We start from the raw sequence: 18,689 nt of genomic DNA on the forward strand, positions 1-18,689 counted from the left end.
TGTATATCTATTATTTGATAGTAAAGATTTTTCTAGTGGTTTATGATTTTTTCCCTCTACGTTGGAGGATTTTTTACATAAATCTTGATGTGCTTTATTTTTCCTGCATTTTATATTATTGATTGTTGTCTATTGCTGTAGGTTTATTGTGATATATTGTTTTACGTTATTGTGTTTATCGTCTCAGGCCCAACAACAAGAATAACTGCTCATATATATATATATATATAAATATAGAGTGTGTAAAGAGTGATTTTTGCTCATGTCTAGTTGAAGAGAAAAGCCAAAGAAAGAAAAAATTATTGAGAACTATATGAGTTATGTATAATTAATAAGATTATTAATGTAAAATCTACCATTTAATCATTTATGACGTGTATGCTGAAAATCTTCCATTTGTACCGAATAGCATCGGTGAAAATAAAAGAATTAATTCCAAGCCAATAATGAGTTCCACAATTATTTTCTATATATTGCAATGATATTGAAGAAGCAGTATAATTGAGCATAAAAATAAAAATGAAGTTAGCAATTGTATTGAAAGGAGACGTGGTCGAACCATGTTTTGACAAAAGAAGACAACATTTTGACTATAATCACATTTGATGATGCACTTTTGTTGTAGTTAATAGTTGAGTAAACCCACTCTAATGCCCTCAATCTTGTGTTTGTCTTGGGAATTTACTTTACCAAAAAAAAAAAATTTCATGCAAATTTCAAGGTTAACCTCTAATACGTACGTGAATTCTAAATCATTGATGCCAGACATATCCCTCCCTAACCCTAATTATGTATCCTGATTAAAACCCGAAACTCACTTTTTGGTTATCTTATCGCTGTCCATAGCTTGAGGTTATGGTTTCTGTAGTTAGAAAGGTAAGTCATGTAAAAACAAGATATTCGATAAAATTAAGCATGCATAAGCTCATAATGGGTGAAATGTTAAAAATTAACCTTTACATCCTGGTACTTCATCACTCCCACTGCCCATTAGCCTGATTCTAGACCTATTGTTGTGATTTTACTCCAAGCTTTGCTGAATGACCTTATCATTCAGTTCCCATCAAGCTAGCTTCATACCTGGCAGAAAAGGAGCAGTCAATGTGGTTCTTGTTCAAGAGGTTATTCATTCCTTTGGAAGAAAGAAACGGGAAAAAATGTGGCATATGTTGATAAAAATCGACCTTGAAAAAGCTTATGACAGGCTCCAATGGAGTTTCATTCGTGAAACTCTCCTGTAGGGGGTCTTGTCCCCAAACTGATGTAGTTATTTAATTTTAATGAAGCTTCCTTTTAAACCGACAAGAAAAATGCTTATAATTTCATATTCAAGTTCCATATATTATTAGTAAATTTACCACATTATTAAAAATTTATAAATATTAATTAACAAACACTAGTAGATTAAATATGGATCATATATATTTGAGAATTTAAAGGAATCTTCCGCCATCAAATATATTAGACAACTAGATTTGATAAGGTAATTAATTCACTCAGACAACTAGATTAAATATAGATCATATATTTTTGACAGTTTAGAATCCTCTGCCGTCGAATATATCAGACGACTTTAAAACCTTGAACCCTGTACTTTAATATGTTTAAATTGGATACCCCTCAATATTCTGGATGATTTTAATCAGTATGGACGACCAGCTAAGCTAAGCAAACAGATGTAGTATAACTCAAAACAACATTAAAATATATTACGAAAACGCAAGCGAAATTCCTCTGAACAAAGGCTAACCCACAAAACAGTAATTCGTAAGGGTATTTAGCATATGTAAAGATCTAAAGAGTTGGAAACTTAGCAAAATACTACATTTAGACTTTATTTGGGGCAACCCAATATTGGCTCTAAACCACCGCAGGAACCTCGATATTGGCTGGGGGAAGGGGTGCTTCATACAGTTTTTCTTTTAGCTCTTCCTCTTCCTTTGGAGGGTGGATCGTGACAAGATCAGGCAATGGGATCATAGGGCCCTGCTTGCCCTTAGGATCCCAATCGAGCATGATTTTAACTTTGATACCCAGCACACCCTGAAAACATTTCAAACAGAACGATAGGTCTCTCAGATCCATAAAAGTATTGTGAGGCAGAGTGAAACAAGTGGAAATATATTTAAAAAATAACAAACCAAAAATGGACAACTCTCAAGTTACAAGTCTTAACACATAACCGCATTGTTGGATAATAATAGCCGCAAAAAGGCACTAAAATGCATTTTAACTGACCTGCCTAAGAAGGACGTGTCTAACAGCAGAATCAATATATTCCTTGACAGGATGACCGGAGGATATCATGTAGCCATCCTTGAACTTCATAGACTTGGCACGCTGAGCACGGAGCTTTCCACTCACAATGACCTGAGTGCATATTAACAAAATAAAACTATAATGTGCGAATGCTCAGGTGTAAGCACTCAGAAATAAGAAGGAAAAATGCTGATGGATTTACCTCACATCCCTTGGCCCCACTCTCCATGATAAATCTGAGAACACCGTAGCAAGCCCTATAAACATGAAAAAGTAAGACGTTTAATGCCCACTATCCAGAAAGAACAAAGGAGCATAATTAGCCCTTTGTTTATTTTTAAGGGGTAGGAATGAATGCTAGCATACATTTGAGAAAACAGAAACTTCAAATGTCAACATGTATTATAACATCCTTAAGAGTTTGGTCATAAAAATACTACAATCAACTTGCTCTAAATCAAGACGTGGAAGAAAAAAAGAAAATTAGCTACAGAGGAATAAACCAATCTTCTAAAATTATTACACATTCAACCTAATGGAAATATACAGCATGTGGGAGGATATTCCAAACTCCAAGCACCATAAATTGAGCACAAGAAGCCTGACAAACTCCAAGAAATCTTTTATTTGGGCATTGATTACACCCCCAAGGCTATCACGCAACAAAAGGGGGCTAAACAATAGTAATACATTAATGCCTGCACAGACAGATGGTTGCTACAGACAAATTTTGCACAAAATATTGAAAGACCATCAAGTGAGAAGGTATATGCTTCCAAATCAATTTTCTTCCGTAAAAAGACTGACGGTAAAATAAAAACAGAATGCTAATATATTCATTGAAATCTACCATCCAGATTGGATTTGCAAGGAACATATATAAGTACCTTTCCTTTACCTAAGAAATCTAGATGGAATTAACAAATATAGTCATCCTCAGACACGAGAGAGGCAAACTTTTGACAACCAACTCGCCGTAACGATGACTTTGTGTGTGTGTGTAACATATAACATAGAAAAGTCAAATATGAAAAATCCCGACGTAGCATAATATTTAATTCATTTACCTCCGAACAGCAAGGCCTCCAAGGAGCTTGTAGCGCAAGGACTCAGCCTGAGCAATGGCGCAAAGACCTCTGTTGTTAACTTTCTCGGCATAGAGTTCTACACTGTTCTCAGGAAACTTGAACCGTTTCTGAACAACAGAAGTAAGCTCTCTAATCCTTCTACCCTTCTCACCTAACATCAGATCATTAAACCTCAAGTGAGAATTATATGATTGAAATTAACATTACAAGGCACAGCAGAAAACGGGCAATTAAAACACCTTTACTAAAAATTGAGAGAATTACCGAGAACATTTTGAGTACGAGTGGCTCTGATGATGATCTCAGTACGCATAGGAGTAACCCTAACTTCAACTCCAGAGTATCCATCCTCCGCAAGCTCCCTTGTCAACACCTCATTCAGCTCTGCGTAAAACACTCCATCGGCGACAAACTGGCCGCCCAATCAAATCGTAAATCAAAACTTTAAGCATCACATGATGGCTCTTTCCGCTCAACGAAAGAAAAGTTTACATCTTGTTAATCATAGTCACTGGGAGACCTTATTATACTTATAACCAAACATAAAATCATTTTCAGTTTCTTTAATAAATAAAAATCATATCTAACATCTTCCAAATCAAAGAAACATAGTGAGAATTATTTTATTAATTCTAAATACTATACTGTATATTAAGGGGAAACGAAACGAAAGTTCGAAGTCTGAATAAATTCCGGAAAATGAAACGTAAAAGAATGAATCAGAGAAAGTGAAAGGGGGGGGGGGGGGGGGCGAACCTTGCGCTTCTTGCTAATCTGAGTAGTCATGTTTTTAGGCGAATCGAATAGAAAGAAATAGTAAGTCGAGGTTACGACTTGCTTCTTCGCCGCTTCTGATGGATTATCTAACCTAACAAATAGTATGTTGAATCCTGACTAGGTTTTTGAAGGCTCATGAATCGCGAGTCTCTTTTAGGGTTAAATTTTGGGCTTTTGTTTGTGTGGGTTTTGGGCTAAAAGAGAAAAAGAATCCAACCCAAAATCACCTTCACGGCCCGATCAAGAAGTCAAGGCCAATTTTTGGCCATGTAACTTTGATAGATTTGCATGTTTTTCTTTAGTACTTGAAGTTTAAAAAACCTTTAACCCAACCCAATTAGGAAAACTTGGTGTATAATTAAATGAAATATTTGTGGATTTTTTTCATCATTTATATGATAGAAAAGGAGTTTAAAGCTTTAAAAAATAAGGAATAATGCCAATGAGATCTTGTCTTAATAGCAAAGAAAAAGTCCTAAAACCTTTTCAAATCCCATTTATGTGTGTACTTAGTTCAACTTTATTTTGAATTTATGTAATTATGTTTTAATTTGTTAGATAATTATTCAATAATTTTTTTATTTATGGATGCAATACTTTATTATGACTGTAACTTTTTTTTCTACTTGTAATATTAAAAAAAAAAAAAAAAACAAAGGAATAATAACTTAGACTAGATGCATGTATGAAATGTAGTCCTTAGAAGTTCCATGATTCCATCTGCCCACAAGTGGATGAAGTCATACAAGAATTACAACTTTATAAGATCTAACATAAATATTTAAAGATAGCAAATGGGATACATGAAAGTTTATCTGTGATGGAAATACACTGCCCTATTGATACATTACAATTTTGGCAATGGAAACTGAACATGAGGCCTAAGCAGATATTTTACCTCCATCTTAAGTTTGGAGGGGAAAAACTCCTGCCCTTGGTTAGAGTCCACGTCTGGCGATCAATAAACTAAACCTTATTCTTTTGAATACTCCAAAAAAATTTTGCACGAGCAAAATAGAAGGATAACTGGGTTGCCTTGAATTTGTTATCTCTTCCAGGGTGTTCAGCAGTACTTGTAATCACAAACTAGAAGTCTGAATGATATAAACAAACTAGACTTGAATGAGTTAGGGGTGTACGACAAAGTGGGCATTCAGGCTTCTCATTGCACCATCCCATGATGCAGTTCCTACAGGCAAACCATGTTATAGGAATTATTGCAGTTTCTGTCGACATAAAATCCAGAGAAAAAGAGCCTTTGGGTGCAAGGAAATTGTACCAGCAGAATACATGACCGCATAGTGTAGCTGTTGGGTATTGGCGATTGCTCAGGCACAATGTGCATTTGCTCACACCACCTGTTGACTGAATTTGCACATGCGGTAGCTTAGTTAATCATTTGCAGAGGGGTCCCATAAACAATTAACTAGGTTGACGAGTTTCATTTGCAGATGGCAGAATTTCTCTAACAAGCACAGAGAACAAACTGTTCCATGCCGCAGAAGCATCTTTTAAGCTTTGTATGTTTTCATTAGGCAAAGTTTAGGCAACCGGGAAATCACTTCATGGCACTTTAAATTACCCAAAACAATTTCCATCTTTAACATCTAATAATTAATAGATCTAATTAAATCAAAGATAAGCAGTTGTAATATTTAAAGCAACCCTCTTTGGGAAGAGCTTTTAAATTTGGGCGTTTATCAAAGATAAATTCATTAGTTTATGAGATCAGTGCTCCATTATTATTTAAATCTTTTCATCAATTGCACCTGCCATGGATTAGTAACAAAAATACCCTATTGCTGATCTTGCCTAGTACTTATGATCTCTTAATCTAGCAATTTCCTACAATGAATCTGGCATTAGAAAACAAATAGTATTAGAAGATGATTACAAAAAAATATTCAGCGAGAAAGATAATTTACCTCTGAAGTTGATTCGCCAACCCAACTACCCTGGTCAGCCTCCATGGATATCAAGTTGCCTTCTTCATTTAAAACAGGCAAATCTCGTCCTACACGCCCAGACATTAATATGTCAAACAATACATGCTAATCTCCCACAACAACATCATTTCCAATGAGGATAAAAAGAAGTCCTAAATATGCATTTCCTAGTGCAAAGAGTAAGTTAGCTATTTGAAGAGCTTCACTAAGTAGCAATACAACTTAAGAACCCAGATTCCATATTTGCTGATTGAACTGATATTTTTGGTACAATTAAGTTGACATTCATTCTTGGAACAATCAAAATGGATTCAACGTATAGGCAAGGAAGCAAGTTCAACTTATTAGATTACAAGTTAATCATCATGCAATTGGCAATTGGCACAATGTAAGCTTTTCATTTTGAAAGCTGCAAGTTTATTAAAGCACTATAACAAAACTTGTTAAAAATAACCAGTAGGATTTTGATGGGACCCTAATGAGGTCTGATGAATTGAACTTGCAATTGAAGATAAGTTGCTGTGTCGCAGACCTTCAGCAGCAATGATGCATAGCTGAATTAAAAGGAACACACCCAAAATTTGATACCTGCAGTTGAAGGCAGTCAGAAAAGTTTTTAAAAATCTCACAAGGAACATTCACTATCAGTACACTCAAATTTTTCCCTGCATTATGTTGAGCTCCAAACATGTAAACAACAGAAACCACATGAAAGCAAACAAGATATCTAGATGCAAGTAGAAAACCATATAACTGGGCCTCTGATTTGATGGCTTCCCAATGAACACATAGTGAATGCCAGCTGCACGTTTTGATATATGATAATAGAGACCTGCCAAGGTTTGCCTAGGGACAATTAACAATATTAAGATGACTAAACTTCCTCTTCAAAATTTAATACCAAGTCTACAAAAGTAAGCTATAAATACCTTCAAAGTAGAAGAACATGAGGTTAGCACGTAGAACCAATTGCAAGAATTCATGAGGTAAAGGCAGCATCTGTATATAATAGCACCAAAACATATTCATCTAAAGGACTACATCAACAATGAAAAATATACATAAAAAGAATTAAGTTGAGCTTGTGAGAAAGAGCCCTAGGAAAAAAAGGTTAATAAGAGGGTAAAAACAAAATAGGGTTTATATAAATGAAATGAAATCTTCTGAAAATAAAAATCATAATTTTCATACTGCTGGCCATCTCTGAACCGCGTGCAGCCACATTCCACTCAATTTCTCTTTCAACCTCGACAATGCCAAAACCAATTCTCTTGATTCTGAGGGTAATGAAATTTCAATTGCCGCAGATGACTCTACTTGACTCCTCTCAGAAGCATTGTTACCGTAGAACTCATCAGACTGTAACTCGGAAAGGATTATACCACGGGATGCAATCCTGGAACTGAAAAAGCAAAAGAGATCTCCTCAAATTCCAAAAATTGTTTCAGATGTCCCTTTATCACCAAAAAATATATATATATATATATGGAAAATGAACACCAAAAAGGGAAGAAAAAATCAATTTAAACCTAATTCTTTCGGCAATATAAGGAACCACGGTCTGATACACAATGAAGAGAGCACTTCTAGCTGGCGTTGGCGAAAGGCCATGAGGTCCTGCAACCTAACAAAACACCATATCAACTATAAGAGAATAAATGAAGTGTAAGATACTAAAAAAGATGAATTCAGATGCAAATTTCAGCAAGAAAAACCCTAAAAGTAAATTCATTTCTTTTTAAATATATAAAACCTGAGTGATGTCACAGTATTCTTCTCCTAACGTTTGCCGCCCAGAACAAGTTGTTAAAACATAGTAAAGCATCTGACCCAGAAGTTTTGTCTGCATAATAAATTAAATAAAAAATTAAAACTTTAAAAATATTTAGAGAATTATTCATGAATTGAAATTTAGAACTAACCTCATTCTGATAAGCTACTGCAACTCTAGTGCCTACCAAAAAAATTTAAATTTCTTTATCTTTTACAGGGTTTAGGTTTAATTCATAAGACGATGAAGAGAATAGGGAAAAGTTTTTTTAAAAAAAAACCAAAAACGTGGCGAAAGGCGTCGCGGCAGGCGTCGTAGACGAAGGAAGCGTATTGGTCGTCTTTCTCGGCTGCCCTCATTATCTCTGGTTGAGCCGCCAGAAGGAACCGTCGTGGCTCCGTCGCGGTGGAGGGATAGGATTCCCCACTTGGCCCTGGGTCGTCTAACCCGGGCGAGTCGTTTCTCCCCAATCCCATCTCTGTTTCAGTTTTGTTTCAATCAAATCCAAGTCTTTTCTTTTTAACTCGAGTGGAAGAGTGCAGAGGCACAAACAGTGATAAGAGATTTGGAAAAAAAAAGACTAAACGATGTCGTACGCTAAACAGTGAAAATGGAAACAAAATACTAACAAATAAAAAGAGGAAAAAGATTGACGCCGTTGCCGGGGATCGAACCCGGGTCGCCCGCGTGACAGGCGGGAATACTTACCACTATACTACAACGACTTTGTTGGCAAATTAAATGAAGGCCAATAATATATCGTATTGTTTAGTAATCCTTCAGTCAAGATAACGCTCCTTTGGTTGAAAGCCCGTCTTATCTCTCTCCTGAAACGGCAATAGGAAACCCAATAAAGAAAAGCCATTAGAAACAGGTAGCAGAAAACTGTCAAGAAGTCATGGCTGTGTCATCTACAATTGCAACACTCTACATTTCAGGCAACAGTCTTCACGCCCCAACGCCCAAAAACGGCTCCATATTCTTAAATACCATCAGATTCGCAACAAAGCAGAGAAGACTAAGCATCAGGAGCTCTGGTGATGTATCATCCGAGACACCAGCAACAGAAGCAGAATCAGAAAAATCCATTGATGAAGCTCCAAAAGGACCTCCTTCCCTGATCTCTGCTCTTAATGTTGAACGAGCTCTTCGTGGCATCGGTAAATCATGATTGACCCTTTTCGTGTGTTATTTATACTACTAGCATTTAATCCAATTTAAATTCTGACAAGATTTCAGAGATTTTTTTTATTACTACTGTTTAAAATCCTTGTGCATCCACCATTACGGCTGGAGAAAGACTGTACTCAATTGATGAGGATTTGGTTTAGCATGCAGCGATCACAGATGCAGATCACTATGGCAGACTTGGGTTACAAAGAGGATGTTCTTATGAACAGGTCCTTACTCAAATCAGCATAGTCCCATCTGACAAAACTGGTTTTTTTTTTTTTCAATTTCTTTCTGTCCCATTGTCTTTCAGGTCACCGTGGCCTACAAAAATGAGGTTGATGAACTACTGAATCAGGGGCTGGATGAAGTAGAACTCAGCAAGAAAATGGATCTGTTAAAAGTCAGTCTGAAAGATAATGTGCATTATTTTTTCTGTTAAAAATTGAAACTTGACTAACAGCTCAATAACTACATGTTGAAAAGTTCACCATTTTGTAATCAGGAATCTTACTCGATTTTGTCCTCCGGGGAAGAAAGAAGAATGTATGATTGGAGCTTGGCAAGAAGTGAACAACCGGACATATATGCCTGGCCTTTCGAGGTGGACATCACCCAAACTCCCAGGGAGGACCCTCCACCAGAGGTATGAACCAAAATCCTGAATCTACCTATAGGTATCAAATTTTTATTTTAGTCAGTTTTAATTCTTTCTTTGTTTCTTCATTTAAATTTTTGCTACAAGTGAATTTTTTTTCTTTTCAAATTGCTCTTATTTTCCTGTTCCTCATTTTAAAAGAAAAAAAAAGAATGGAATTCCGTAGGAGTAGAAAGGCAGATTCTTTTCTCTTTTCCTATCTTTCCCCCATGGAAAAACCGAGATAAAAAGCTAAAACCTTTGAATTTGATAACAATAAACAAAAGCTTTTATATTCTTTTTTCCACATGAAATTCAATATATTTTATCTTCTTTCTACTCTGATTAAATTCTAAAAGTCACGAAAGCCCATGAAAGTATTTCTTCATTTCGGCCGATTATACTAGTTTTAAACCATCAGTTTCAGCTGGCAATGAGAGCTTTTTTTGTTGACAGGAGCCAGAGGACGTCGGCCCAACTAGATTGGTGGGGTATTTCATGCTGGTATGGCTCATACTGTCCTTCGTCTTGTCTATCGCCCTTGCTCGATAGGGGATGTATTTTTATTCTATAACTAATCATAAAGCGCTTTTTTTTTTTTGTCAACAACAATAAAGGTGATTAAAACAAATTTCGATAAAAAAAATTAAAACAATAAAAAAATCACTTAATTTTACCATTTTACTTAAATAAACCTTTATATTCTTATTGCATCCAAATAAATTTTTAATTTTTAATTTATATCTAAAATAAACCTTTTTACTCTTATTACATTCAAATAAAACTTTAATTTTTTTATTTATACTTAAATAAACTCTGAACTTTTAATTTGTATTTAAATAAATTCTTAACATAAATTAATATCTCATTGAAAATAAAAAGCTTTTTTAATACAAATAAAACAATAAAAATTTATTTATATACAATAAAATATATAATTTTATTTTAAAAAAATAACTCAAAAACTTATTTTAATTTTAAAAAATCCAAATATTAATGTTCACACGAACTCACCTGAAGAGTACTGCTACCACCATCATTCTCTAGCATCAAGGACCCTGCACTTAAAGTCTGATCACATCGAGAGCACAGGACAATGCAATGTACGTGCATGTTAAATTAATCAATCTTTTGAGAAATATTTTATTAAATTAAATAAAGGAAAATTTTAAGACTACAAGAAAAAATGGGTAACATTATAAATGGATTTTTTATTGAAAAAAAATAAAGCAATTTCGATTTTTGAAAGTAGCCCCCCTCACCCCAGCGATTAAAAAGAAAAACTTTTAAGTAAAAGAAAATTCTTTTATTATCTTTCTTCCAGTTTGGAATAGAAAAAAAAAAAAAAAACAACTGCTTTCCCTTAATGATGTATGAAATGTTAAACCAATTCCAAAAATCACATTAAAAATAATTTAGAAGAAGATTTCCATTAAACATATAAGGATAATGGAAATATGGAAAATAACCAAACAAATGAACGTAATACCGTCGGCGAGATTTTTGGCCCATTGAAAGAAAGCCCTAGACTGATCGCATTTCAAAGAGCGACCTTCTAGCAACATCGCTAACCACAGATTCTCACCATATTACGAAAATGGCTTACAAAAATAAACTAGCTTATGTGTAATTATGACTACTAAAATTTGGCACACCCATGTGCAATTTTTTTTTCTGAAAATTAAAATTCAGTATTTTTTTTTGGAAAATCTAACGTTTTTATAATTTTTATTTAATAATAATTATGTTTATTATAATTTTTTAAAATTTTTAAATAATTTTCGCAATTGAAGGCGACGCTTAAAACTGCATGATATGGCAACATGCTCGGTTAACATATCAGTCCATTTTTCTTTGACAGAAAAATTTACTTTAAAGCCCATTAGGCACCCACGTAGGGCTTTTCTTTTTTCTTTTTTTTTTTTATAGTAGTACAAATTAAGACTCGTGAATATTATGCTCCAACAAGCATCACAAGCTTGATCGACTCACCGTGAACGAGAGCGCATTTAGAATCAAAATCATAATCATTCAAAACACAAAGAAAAATTAAGGGCAATATCAACTTATAACTGTATAACATATTTTTAATTTTACATATTTTTTAATCATTTTTAATCATTGATTTTAATAAATCTAAAAGATTAGAAAACAAAAAAAATGTAATCTGTTTTAATTCTATTATTAAAAAAATGTAAAGAGATTAAAAATTTTTTTGGTACAAGTTAGCTTCCTCTTCTTAAAATTAATATTATAGTTGTTTCTAGTGTAACATTTGATCTTCTAAATCAAATATATTTACTATTTTGTTTTTCAGCAGCTGTGCTTTGTACAAAAATATAAAAAAATTGTAGTAAACCTTGAGACTGGTAATCAATCAAAACTTTTTTTTTAACTGTCGAGGACAATCAATAGAATTTTGAAAGAAAAACAATATTGTTTAGTCATATTTCCTTTTTTTTTTAAAACCAAAAACCTCCCTCCATTTTTTTTTTAAAGAAAAAGTCTCCGATTCAAGAAAAAAAAAAAGAAAGAAAATAAAAGGGAGGGGGATTGTTTCAAAATGTTTTGACTAGCTCTACCTGCATTAAATCTGACAGAAAACAACATATTGTCCATGGGCCGTGGACAACCCAAAAACGGAATATAAAGCCCACTGCCACAAGCATGAGAGACTGTTCAAAACAACCACTCCTTTAAAAAAAAAAAAAACCCCTCGGCTCCTTTGTTAGCTAAATTATGTAGTATTTATCAAGTTGCTATATAGGGTGCAAACATGCAAAGTGGTGAAAAGAAATTAACTGGCAATCAGGTGTCTTCTCTTTTTTCTCCTTATTTTAATATTTTCTTCTTTCTTGGAAAAGGAAACATACCTTTCCTGGCTTCATCAATTTCTGAATGTTTGGGCAAAGGACAAAGCATCCGAACCTAAAATATAATTTAGGCAATTGCTCCCCTGGTCAAAACTTTCCTATTGCTTGCCTCAACAGCTCAAGCTAGAAATGGAAACAATGGTTAGTAGAAAGATACTTTAAAATAATCCATGAAGCTACTGTCCAAAAGCCGACCACTCAACTAGATCTGTATCAAGAAAACCAACAGAGAATCAAAATTAGATACGAAACATCCCTGCGTTCATCCAGTGCAATGTGCTAAATCCATATCCTAACCAGATAAAAAGCAATAAAACAGAACTAGTAGTAAACCAAGTTAATACATTTAACTTCTTTTCACTTGCAAGGAAATTAGTACCATATTTATCACCTAATTTCTGATATGCAACTTCATATACACATTTACCTCAAAAATCAGACTTGTTGCTTGTTTTAGTAAACCCTTTTCCTTCTATAATATTGATAGTCCTCTTGATTGTCTTCATCTGACCTGCTGGCCATCTGCCACCTACCATGACTCAATTCATCAATTGCTGATTTTGCTTTATGCCCAGAATGCCTGGAACTTCGGCTGGAATCTTTCTCTCTTCTTTTCTTTTTCTGGTCAGTGGAATGGTTTGGTTCCATACTGGATTCAGAGTGATTGTAATGTTTCTGATGCTGTCTCTCAGAATCATGCTTAACTGTTCTTTTAACATCTTTCTCTTTATTAGTTGGATAGTGGGTCCAACTAGAATCACTGTCATGGTCACGATGCTTTTTGGAGCTCCTATGACCATGCCTATGCCTCTCCTCAGAGTGCCAGGTGGGGCTACCGGGCATATCATCTACTTCTGACCTTGATCTCTTGGAGTGATGATAAGGCCTTGGATTTTGACCAACAACTTGAGAACTTTTCTCATGCATTTCATCGTCAGAATAAATATCGTCATCAATGTTATGTGGATGCCAATGTTTCTTAAGTGACTTTTTTGTGAAGCTGTCTTCAGAGTAGCTAGCACTCCTTTCCTTCTCATGATTAAATTTTTTATCAAATGTTCTTTCCGCCTCATCATATTGAGGTCTCTTAACATCATCCTCACCATAAAAATGTTTTCTGATGCACAGAAAATTAGCATATTAAAGATCAGCATATAAGAAGAAAAAAGTATGCCAAAGAAATTACAATTTAATTGATGACAATGATCTGAGTGTGACTTTCCATTTTGGACTCTTTAAAGAGAGAAAAAGAGGGGTTTTGTTGCAACTTTCTTCAGATATTTTCTCAAAATTTAGATTAGTTGAAAGTCCAAGAAAGAATAAACTTAAAACACCACTTAAATCCAAAAGACCATGCCAAAAAAAAACAGTTCATTCACCAAATAGAAGAGTCATACACGTTGAAAATTCTAATTATTCACACACAAAGTTGTTGATTAATATGGAAAAGATTTATACCTCAAGACATTCTCATTTGTAAACTGGTGTCTCTTATCATAATCTTGAGCATCCAAGTTTGAACGAAATAGTTGGTGGTCTATATTATTTTTTGTTGCAGCTGCTATGCCTCCCATCCTTGTAAATCCCCTACAAAATGCCCCAGTATAAAATATAGACACATAATGCAATAAAAGAAATACATGTTTTAGAAGGCACTATAAATAAACGGACTTACCCAAAGGCAGGTGATGCACTGAACATAGATGGCATGTATGTAGGAACAGGAAAAGGTGCAGCAGGAATCACTGTTGAATTGAAGGGCATCATCCCAGAGTTGCCGTATGGGTTTACAAATGGCATTATATGGGGAAAGGGAGGTCTATTCCAGTAGGGTGCTACTGATACAAAACCAGGCATTGCTCCTGGAAACATAGCATTTCCTACAAAGCCAATAAAACATAACGAAAAAAATAGCTTGCACAGTAAATAAAAAAATGACATCAAAATGTCCAGCATTTACCTCTTTGAAGCATAGGATGTGGACTGGAAACAGCTGGGCAATCTCTCCTCAAATGACCAGGAGAACCACACATGTAGCAGGCACGGTCCCCCTAATTTCAATCAAACAAATCAAAATTCCATATTGTTGTCATTTTAGATATTGCAAGTTTGTAATAAGCAAATAACTGGCTTGAAAGTTAATCAGGACAGTGCAAAGAAGAGTTCAACTTTATGAAACTTAATGCTTAACCATTTTGTAGAAACCTGTATTTTAAGAAGGTAAAAACTAAGCTTACATGCAACACGCATGAATGATGTCAGGCAGGGCATTGGGACCCAGAAGAATAGCACAAAATTGAGACATGTCAGACAGATAAAATATGCACAACAACTGTTATCAAAGCAGCACATCAAAGACATACTATAGAATGAATTATATGTGTAGTATGCTGCATGCTCAGGCATGTCAACTGATGATTACATTCAGTTCAAGGAGATGATAGACAAACATATCACCTTTTTTAGTCTTCCATTCTCCACATAACTCTTCTCTGCATCTTAAAGTAACACCAAGTTAGTCAGAACACAGAAGACATACACAGATATCATGCCTACATTAGAGTTGGGAAAGTCTCTAAATTAGGTTAAATGTTCTACCTGCAGTGTTAACCCACAATGCCCTCTTCTTCTTGACATTGAATTCAGCTGTAGTTACACAAGAAAAAAAGTTAGAATTCCAAGAATGGAGAATAAATAAGATAAATATAGTGATATTAAAAAGCAGTATATTTGGCATCACTTGCTAGAAGCTAAAAGACTAGTAATAGAATCATTAGATAAATAGCTTGAGAACTTCTAAAAGATTATACCTTCCTCATTAATGGGCTGGTTTTCCCCCTGGAAATCAGCAAAACCTTCCAGGTCCTCAGGTAGTTGCAACATCTTGTGAACAGGCAATTTAGAGATTTGGTCTTTGAGCAAATGATTACCATTGAAATGAGAACCTACGCCACCCATCGATTCTGCAGGAACCTGATTGGATCCCCTCCCTGTTGCACAGGGAGAAGGAGGCAACTCTGCTCCTCTTTGAAGGACAGATACATCACAAGAAACATCATTCACTTGAATCCCTGATTCTCCGTCTGTTTTTGGATTATTAAGCAATTATTCACTGTCCTGGGAACAGTGTAAGAAGAAAAGAGAGAAGAAAAAGTCAAGAATATATTATTCCCAAACCTGGAGCATATCGATGTAAAGCATTTTCTAAACCATTAACAAGAATTTGCGACTTCAGGAAACGCTCAATGGCTTGCCTCAGTGACACATTTGGTAACAAATCTTCCACTTTGCATTTAGTAGAAAAGCATTTGGGACACGTAGCCTTCTCAACCAGCACATGACAAATGCCTGCAAACAAACACCATCATCAGTATACAAGACTGACAGGTGCAAACAGTAAACAACCTTATTGCACTAAAATTTCATATAAGAAACAAGTACTCTGGAGCCAGAGAGCATTTTGTACTCAAATTTTCTTCCATGATTAATACATTTTAAGAAGTACCTTCTTATAATGCATAGGAAAAGGAAAATGCAAAAATGTCCGAATGTCAACAACTACACATGATACTTACATTTATCACAGAAACTGTGCTGGCAGCAGGGTATCATAACGGCCTCCTTAAAAAATGTGTAGCAAAGAGAGCATTTCATCTCTGAGGGAAAATCAGCAGTTTGCATTGCTGGAAAACTGCGAATTACCACTCTTTCAACATCCACAGAACATTTGAAAGTTAAAAAAAAAAAAATTGGAAAACAGATGTTAAGACTAAATAATGACAATAAGATAACTGGTGTGATAAGTGACTAAAGCTCTTACTCAGACAGTTTAGTATTCAGTTCAATGTCAGGTTTTGATTTTGTCTCTGATGCATTCAGACCTGATATACAAATAGCTGCATGGTAAGTCAAAATAAATAAAAAATAAAATAAAAAAAAGCTGTCCATATTAAGGAGGAGTAGCCAAAGGATTTCACACCTAGTGGAATGGCCTCACTGATGTCACTCACTTCAAATTTGTGACATTCTACCACAGGTTGCTCAGACCACCTGAATGCCGGAAAAAAAAAAAAAAAAAAACCCATCTATAAGAGAAAGAATAATAATACAGGTTCTATACTAGCAATTCAATCATAAATAGACTGATAATAGATCAAAACCTCTGATGCAACTAAATAATGCATTTAAGAAATAAGAAATGCAATAATTGATACCTTTTTAATTTGATATTTGTCTTCTCATCGCCAATACAAAATTTGTTCTCCATATCAAGATCAATGCGAGATAAGTTCCCCTCAGGTACAGGGCATAATTCTGCCCCAAAGTCATCAAAGTTTACAGTTTCCACATTCTGCAAAAGATATGTTATCCCACCACTTAAAAAAAAAAAAAGTTCAAAACTAAATTAAGTAGAAAACCGTACTTTGAGGTCACAATATATTATGTAATAGAAAATTTTGTAGTTCTTCATCTATCTAGAAATTCATTGAATCACAAAAAACGTAGTAGAATAACTAAAGCTTAACAAGAAGCAGTGAACATAGCGTAAAACTTCAGGCCAAACCGAATAAAAGAAAGATGTGTAAAACAATTTATTTCTTTTCACACTTCTTGTAAATAAAATGAGAACTATCCAAACCCCAATTCTAAATCTATTTATTTTGTAACAACATAAAATTATGCAATTATTTTCTCCTAAGACATATAGTTGCACTGAATAGCAGGCATAAAACTCACCTCTGGGTGAGAGGTTTTGCGAATATTGGTATCTGTCGTAGCAAATTTTTTGTGTGAGCTAACGCGTGCCCTGCACAGAATCAGCATCATAGGTAAGGAACCAAAGGTAGGATGGCACATAGTAAAATTTGCACATAAAATTAAAATCAACAGAAAGGGCACTAACCCCGCGGGAACTCTCTTTATGATCACACTCGAATCACGAGGAATTTGAAAATCTTCGTCCACGTGCTCTGCATTAAATCCATCAAACAACCAAAGTAATTGTCAAATTGTCAAACCAATCAGCCTAACCCTAAGCTGAAACTAATACAAAGAAAGCTACGTTTGGCTACAAAAATAATTCAATCCTCCTTTCGACATTCCAGTTCCCTGTAATTCATGAGGCTACTATACCTATAAGCTTGATTTATTCTTTAATTTTGGATTCCTAGATAACGTGCAGAGAAAGCAACCAAACAGAGAATAAAATTAAAAGCAGATAGAGCGAGAGGTAACCTTGACCGGAGATAGGATCAGAGAAGAGGAGATCGAAATCCAGGCAAAGATTAAGTTTCTTGTTTTGGACGATTCTGGATTTGAGATCACGAACCGAAATCGAAGGCAGCCCTCCAATGTCGACCGAGTCGTAGTGGGCCGAGCTTCTGAATTTGAAGCGGACGGACATGGCCGAGCTCGAAGCGGCGAGTTCAATTGTAAACCCAATTTTCTCGAATAGGCTCGTGAAGGAAGGAAGAAGGGAGGGAGAAGGGCGATCCGGTTATGCGTAGGAACCGTCGAATTGAGAGAATTTGGGGATTTTGTTCGTTTGAAGTGGGAATCAAAACGGTTTTTATAACGGGGCATGCACGAAAAGAATAAATTTGGATGTGGAAAGTCACGTGCGATGTACGTGACATTGGAATGAACGTCTTGAGTCCTTTTTTTCATTAAAAGCTAAGTAAAAAATAGACAAATAAGTTTTACTAACTGATATTGATAGTTGTATTCTTTATATTGATTGAATTATTATTCCTTGAATTCCATGAAATTATGGCATTACGGAAAAGCGATTTTTTTTTTTTTTTATGAAAAAGCCATTTTCTTATTTCTTGAACCAAACATCTTAAGTACTATCCAACTGTCCATAACCTCTTGATATTAAAGCATCATGAATTAACTAGTGATGAAGAAAAAAAAATGTCAATCATCACAATTCCTATATATATATAATGTCATTTTATTATTAGTTGAGATGTTATTCATAGAGAAAAATTTTTTGATTTATTTTTTGATAAATTTTTTAAGGTGCATTACGACTTTCGAGAGTTATTTTATACATCATTAACATATATTTAAAAACATTAATAAATAAATAGTATTATAAAATCCATAACAATGTATGAAATAGTAATTAATTTATAAATTTTTTAAAATTTTTAATCTACCATT

At 34.6% G+C, this 18,689-nt stretch overlaps 4 protein-coding genes and 1 non-coding gene across 18 annotated transcripts; 1 reads left to right on the forward strand and 4 right to left on the reverse strand.

Moving 5' to 3' along the window:
* Window positions 1-1,684: 1,684 nt before the first annotated feature.
* On the reverse strand, window positions 1,685-4,263 carry LOC111285861 (small ribosomal subunit protein uS3y-like). The gene is made up of 6 exons (XM_022875495.2): window positions 4,104-4,263; window positions 3,612-3,759; window positions 3,327-3,498; window positions 2,462-2,516; window positions 2,239-2,370; window positions 1,685-2,043 (listed from the first exon to the last, which is right to left on the reverse strand). Exons 1-6 carry the CDS (start codon window positions 4,131-4,133, stop codon window positions 1,861-1,863), a joined length of 720 nt encoding a protein of 239 aa, XP_022731230.2. The 5' UTR covers window positions 4,134-4,263; the 3' UTR covers window positions 1,685-1,860.
* A 519-nt stretch (window positions 4,264-4,782) lies between these two features.
* LOC111285974 (peroxisome biogenesis factor 10-like) lies at window positions 4,783-12,644 on the reverse strand. 5 transcript variants are annotated; one of them, XM_089763039.1, is made up of 13 exons: window positions 8,773-8,911; window positions 8,550-8,668; window positions 8,122-8,319; window positions 7,993-8,024; window positions 7,824-7,913; window positions 7,600-7,694; window positions 7,262-7,472; window positions 7,000-7,069; window positions 6,817-6,916; window positions 6,525-6,658; window positions 6,050-6,138; window positions 5,404-5,489; window positions 4,783-5,313 (listed from the first exon to the last, which is right to left on the reverse strand). In XM_089763039.1, the coding sequence occupies exons 3-13, from the start codon at window positions 8,315-8,317 to the stop codon at window positions 5,211-5,213; spliced, it is 1,206 nt and encodes a 401-aa protein (XP_089619165.1). In that variant the 5' UTR covers window positions 8,318-8,319; window positions 8,550-8,668; window positions 8,773-8,911; the 3' UTR covers window positions 4,783-5,210. The 5 variants fall into 5 exon arrangements, with proteins under 5 accessions (XP_089619165.1, XP_089619166.1, XP_089619169.1 ...); XM_089763040.1 differs by lacking the exons at window positions 8,550-8,668; window positions 8,773-8,911 and having other exon boundaries at window positions 8,122-8,530; XM_089763043.1 differs by lacking the exons at window positions 8,550-8,668; window positions 8,773-8,911 and having other exon boundaries at window positions 6,525-6,661; window positions 6,827-6,902; window positions 8,122-8,334.
* Window positions 8,495-8,566, reverse strand: TRNAD-GUC (transfer RNA aspartic acid (anticodon GUC)). The gene has a single exon. It is a non-coding gene; the product is annotated as a tRNA-Asp (tRNA).
* Window positions 8,740-10,332, forward strand: NDHU (Chaperone DnaJ-domain superfamily protein). Its single transcript, XM_022875717.2, has 5 exons — window positions 8,740-9,001; window positions 9,180-9,241; window positions 9,325-9,414; window positions 9,517-9,657; window positions 10,105-10,332. Exons 1-5 carry the CDS (start codon window positions 8,740-8,742, stop codon window positions 10,198-10,200), a joined length of 651 nt encoding a protein of 216 aa, XP_022731452.2. The 3' UTR covers window positions 10,201-10,332.
* LOC111285972 (uncharacterized) lies at window positions 12,202-18,064 on the reverse strand. Of its 10 annotated transcripts, none has more exons than XM_089763038.1 (16): window positions 17,757-18,064; window positions 17,425-17,491; window positions 17,259-17,328; window positions 16,736-16,872; window positions 16,501-16,571; window positions 16,342-16,402; window positions 16,097-16,212; window positions 15,699-15,869; window positions 15,332-15,604; window positions 15,120-15,167; window positions 14,979-15,013; window positions 14,482-14,572; window positions 14,197-14,383; window positions 13,980-14,108; window positions 12,949-13,638; window positions 12,202-12,729 (listed from the first exon to the last, which is right to left on the reverse strand). In XM_089763038.1, the coding sequence occupies exons 1-15, from the start codon at window positions 17,923-17,925 to the stop codon at window positions 12,975-12,977; spliced, it is 2,289 nt and encodes a 762-aa protein (XP_089619164.1). In that variant the 5' UTR covers window positions 17,926-18,064; the 3' UTR covers window positions 12,202-12,729; window positions 12,949-12,974. The 10 variants fall into 10 exon arrangements, with proteins under 10 accessions (XP_089619164.1, XP_089619161.1, XP_089619159.1 ...); XM_089763035.1 differs by having other exon boundaries at window positions 12,202-12,644; window positions 14,197-14,401; XM_089763033.1 differs by having other exon boundaries at window positions 14,197-14,401.
* Window positions 18,065-18,689: the final 625 nt, after the last annotated feature.

Source organism: Durio zibethinus, chromosome 6, assembly GCF_047325235.1.
Source record: "Durio zibethinus cultivar Kanyao isolate XHJ-2024 chromosome 6, ASM4732523v1, whole genome shotgun sequence".
NCBI classification, from domain to species: Eukaryota; Viridiplantae; Streptophyta; class Magnoliopsida; order Malvales; family Malvaceae; genus Durio; species Durio zibethinus.

Excerpts from the sequence above, each read along its gene's own strand:
- LOC111285861 (XM_022875495.2), bottom strand. The coding sequence starts at position 4,133 with ATGACTACTCAGATTAGCAAGAAGCGCAAG. Across the intron at positions 2,517-3,326 it reads GGAGGCCTTGCTGTTCGGAG|GGCTTGCTACGGTGTTCTCA; the intron begins GTAAATGAATTA and ends TCATGTTTATAG. Across the intron at positions 2,371-2,461 it reads GTGGGGCCAAGGGATGTGAG|GTCATTGTGAGTGGAAAGCT; the intron begins GTAAATCCATCA and ends ATATGCACTCAG.
- LOC111285974 (XM_089763039.1), bottom strand. The coding sequence starts at position 8,317 with ATGGGATTGGGGAGAAACGACTCGCCCGGGTTAGACGACCCAGGGCCA. Across the intron at positions 7,914-7,992 it reads CAGTAGCTTATCAGAATGAG|ACAAAACTTCTGGGTCAGAT; the intron begins GTTAGTTCTAAA and ends TTTATTATGCAG. Across the intron at positions 5,314-5,403 it reads TGCGGTCATGTATTCTGCTG|GAACTGCATCATGGGATGGT; the intron begins GTACAATTTCCT and ends GTTTGCCTGTAG.
- NDHU (XM_022875717.2), top strand. The coding sequence starts at position 8,740 with ATGGCTGTGTCATCTACAATTGCAACACTCTACATTTCAGGCAACAGT. Across the intron at positions 9,415-9,516 it reads AGAAAATGGATCTGTTAAAA|GAATCTTACTCGATTTTGTC; the intron begins GTCAGTCTGAAA and ends TTTTGTAATCAG. Across the intron at positions 9,658-10,104 it reads GGGAGGACCCTCCACCAGAG|GAGCCAGAGGACGTCGGCCC; the intron begins GTATGAACCAAA and ends TTTTGTTGACAG.
- LOC111285972 (XM_022875707.2), bottom strand. The coding sequence starts at position 17,925 with ATGTCCGTCCGCTTCAAATTCAGAAGCTCGGCCCACTACGACTCGGTC. Across the intron at positions 15,020-15,119 it reads ATTGTGGGTTAACACTGCAG|ATGCAGAGAAGAGTTATGTG; the intron begins GTAGAACATTTA and ends TGTTACTTTAAG. Across the intron at positions 14,573-14,978 it reads AGAATGGAAGACTAAAAAAG|GGGGACCGTGCCTGCTACAT; the intron begins GTGATATGTTTG and ends GATTGAAATTAG.